General features: G+C 57.9%; 1 protein-coding gene across 1 annotated transcript; it reads left to right on the plus strand.

Moving 5' to 3' along the window:
• Window positions 1-12: 12 nt before the first annotated feature.
• On the plus strand, window positions 13-928 carry SPRG_13176 (hypothetical protein; the record flags this gene model as incomplete). The annotated part of the gene is made up of 2 exons (XM_012352172.1): window positions 13-125; window positions 187-928. Coding segments are annotated over 2 exons (855 nt in total), but the record flags the coding sequence as incomplete, so codon positions are not given.
• Between the last annotated feature and the right edge of the window lie 1723 nt (window positions 929-2651).

A 2651-nucleotide genomic window follows, 5' to 3' on the forward strand; every position in this document is an offset into this window, starting at 1 on the left:
GCCCCCGGCAAGTACGCGTCGAGCAGCTTCCACAAGTGCTTTCGCACGGACGCGCAGATTTTCCAGTTTCTGGATACGCTGGCGAGCCAAAACAGCCAGATTGTGACCAAATTCCAAATCTCCACGTCCTTCAAGGGTACGCCACTCTCAACCTCTACTTGCAACTCAGCTATATTATGTATGTAGGCGAAAGATCTGGGCGTACAAGATCTCGACGGGCTCGCGCGCCAAGGCGCTGTACACGCAGAGTCTGCTGCACGCGCGCGAGTGGGTCGCGGGCTCATCGACGGTGTTTACGATCGCATCCATTTTGGACGACGTCGCCAACAAGAAGCCGTCGCCGGCCGACAATTACGACCTTGTGTTTGTGCCCATCGTCAACATTGACGGGTACCGCATCACGTGGAGCTCCAAGCGGCTTCAGCGCAAGAACGCCAACGAGGTCGACCTCAACCGCAACTGGTACACGCCGATCCGCAACCCGAGCCCGCCGCGGCCGTCGGACGAGACGTACCCGGGCCCAGCGTACTTTAGCGAGAAGGAGACGCAAGGCATCCGCGACTACATCACCGCGCGCAACGCGACGTTGGCGGGGTACCTCGACGTGCACGCGTTCGCAGGCGAAGTGCAGTTGCCGTACGGCGACACGAAAGCGGCTCTCGGCAACGGCCTCGACGCCAAGTACCAAACGCTCGGCGACGCGCTCTCGACAGCGATGGGCTCTTCGTACCGAACGACGTTCGAGTGGGAAATGTACCTCTCGTACGGCTGCTTTGAGGACTGGGGCCAGCGCTACCTCAACAAGCCGACGCTCACAATCGAGATGGCCGGCAATGACTTTGTCGCGCCGGCGTCGTCCATCGTGAGCTCCGGAAAGGAGCTCTACCGTGGCTACTATGCGTTCGCCAAGGGTGTCTCCAAGTTTTAGTTGTTGCGTGTATTTGATGCGTCCAGTGCTGTGGTGATTTACCTTTTAACTAAGCTTCTCTTCCAACAACGTTGTTTTGTATTTGATACTATAGTAATGCATGGAAAGGGTCTGTGACACACGAGTCGATCGAGTGCTTGGTTGAACGATTGACACAACATGTCTGCACGTGCTACCTTGATCAAGTAGTGTGCTGCACGATCCAACGTGGGTCTTGCACTGAGTTGACGTTGAAGGTATCCTGAGGATGCCACGAGTTCACACCCATTTCTGACACAAACAGGTTTTGCACCACTCAAAATCATGGATGGAACTAGAGTCCCATCTGCTTTGGCACCGATTTTGAGTGCGTCTGTCTACCCCTTGGACAAAAATACGAACGACGAGCGAGCACAAGGACAGCTGGATGGGGTGCATACCGGTACGAACGATATCGATCAACTCAGACACGGCTGGTATCAGACGCCAAACTCAGAGCGGATCGTATCAGATGCAGCAACTCTCACAATCCGAGTCCATACCAGACATGCGTACGTTGCATCGTCTTCACTTCACGTCGGGATACCTCCGCAAACCTCGCACATGCAGACAAAAAGGTGGGGCATGGAAGGCATATATGGCTCTGATAGGACCCATGGTGGCAGCAGCCAACTTTGTGACCAACGACTCCACTGACTAATTCACTAACGGGTGCGAAGAAAGGCGAGCTTACTCCGACGCTCCGTGCCCCTTGTTCGTTGTTGTTGAATTGGGTCAATTTAATTTAATGAGCAGAGCTCAAATGTACCCCTTGTTCGTATTGACGAGGCTCCGTACCGTGTGGTGGTCCAGATTCCGATCGCAGATGCATCTGAGACCGGGTTCCAGGCCCAGACCTGATAACAAGGTACTTTGATGGCGCCTGCACCGACAGTCCAACGAGGTCTATGGAAGGTCGCGATGTGAAATCTTGCTCCGTCACGCCGCCATCATGGCTCCAAACCAGGTGTAAACCTAGCCCTACTAGGCCCCACCCGCTCTCGACCCACAAGTCTGAGTTCGACCGCTTCGACTCCATGTCTGAGATCAACCACCACGACCCATAAGTCTGAGTTCGACCGCCCCGACACCGACGAACACCCTCTCTTTACCATTCCATTTCCCGTTTCTCCACCGACCACCGACCATGAAGCTCCACACCACGCTCCTCGCGCTCTGCGCCGCGGCTGCCGTCGCCGACATCGTCCCCGAAGGCGGCAGTCCCGAGATTGTCGGCGGCACCGAAGTCCCCGTCGGCCAGTTCAAGTACATCACCGGTCTCCGCGGCGGGTCGGCCACGTCCACGAGCCGCTGCGGCGGCACGCTGATCGCGCCCAAGTACGTGTTGACGGCGGCGCATTGCGTTGACGGGTTCAAGATCGACTACGCGGCTGTGGGCACCCACTACACGTCGGGTGGCGCCGACGGCGAGCGCATCCGCGTCGTCAAGGCCATCGCGCACCCGCAGTGGACGAGCGACGAGATGCACTACGACTTTGGCATCCTCGAGCTCGAGCGCGCGAGCAAGGAGACGCCCGTGACGCTCAGCTTTGACGACGACGCGTCCAACGCGCCGGGCGTCGTCGCCAAGGTCCGCGGCTGGGGGACCACCCGCTCCGGCGGCTCGCAGTCCAAGGTGCTGCTCGAGGTCGGCGTCAAGGTGTGGGCCAACGACCAGTGCGCCAAGAACCTCAACGGCATCCAC

Source organism: Saprolegnia parasitica, assembly GCF_000151545.1.
Source record: "Saprolegnia parasitica CBS 223.65 unplaced genomic scaffold supercont2.93, whole genome shotgun sequence".
NCBI classification, from domain to species: Eukaryota; Oomycota; class Saprolegniomycetes; order Saprolegniales; family Saprolegniaceae; genus Saprolegnia; species Saprolegnia parasitica.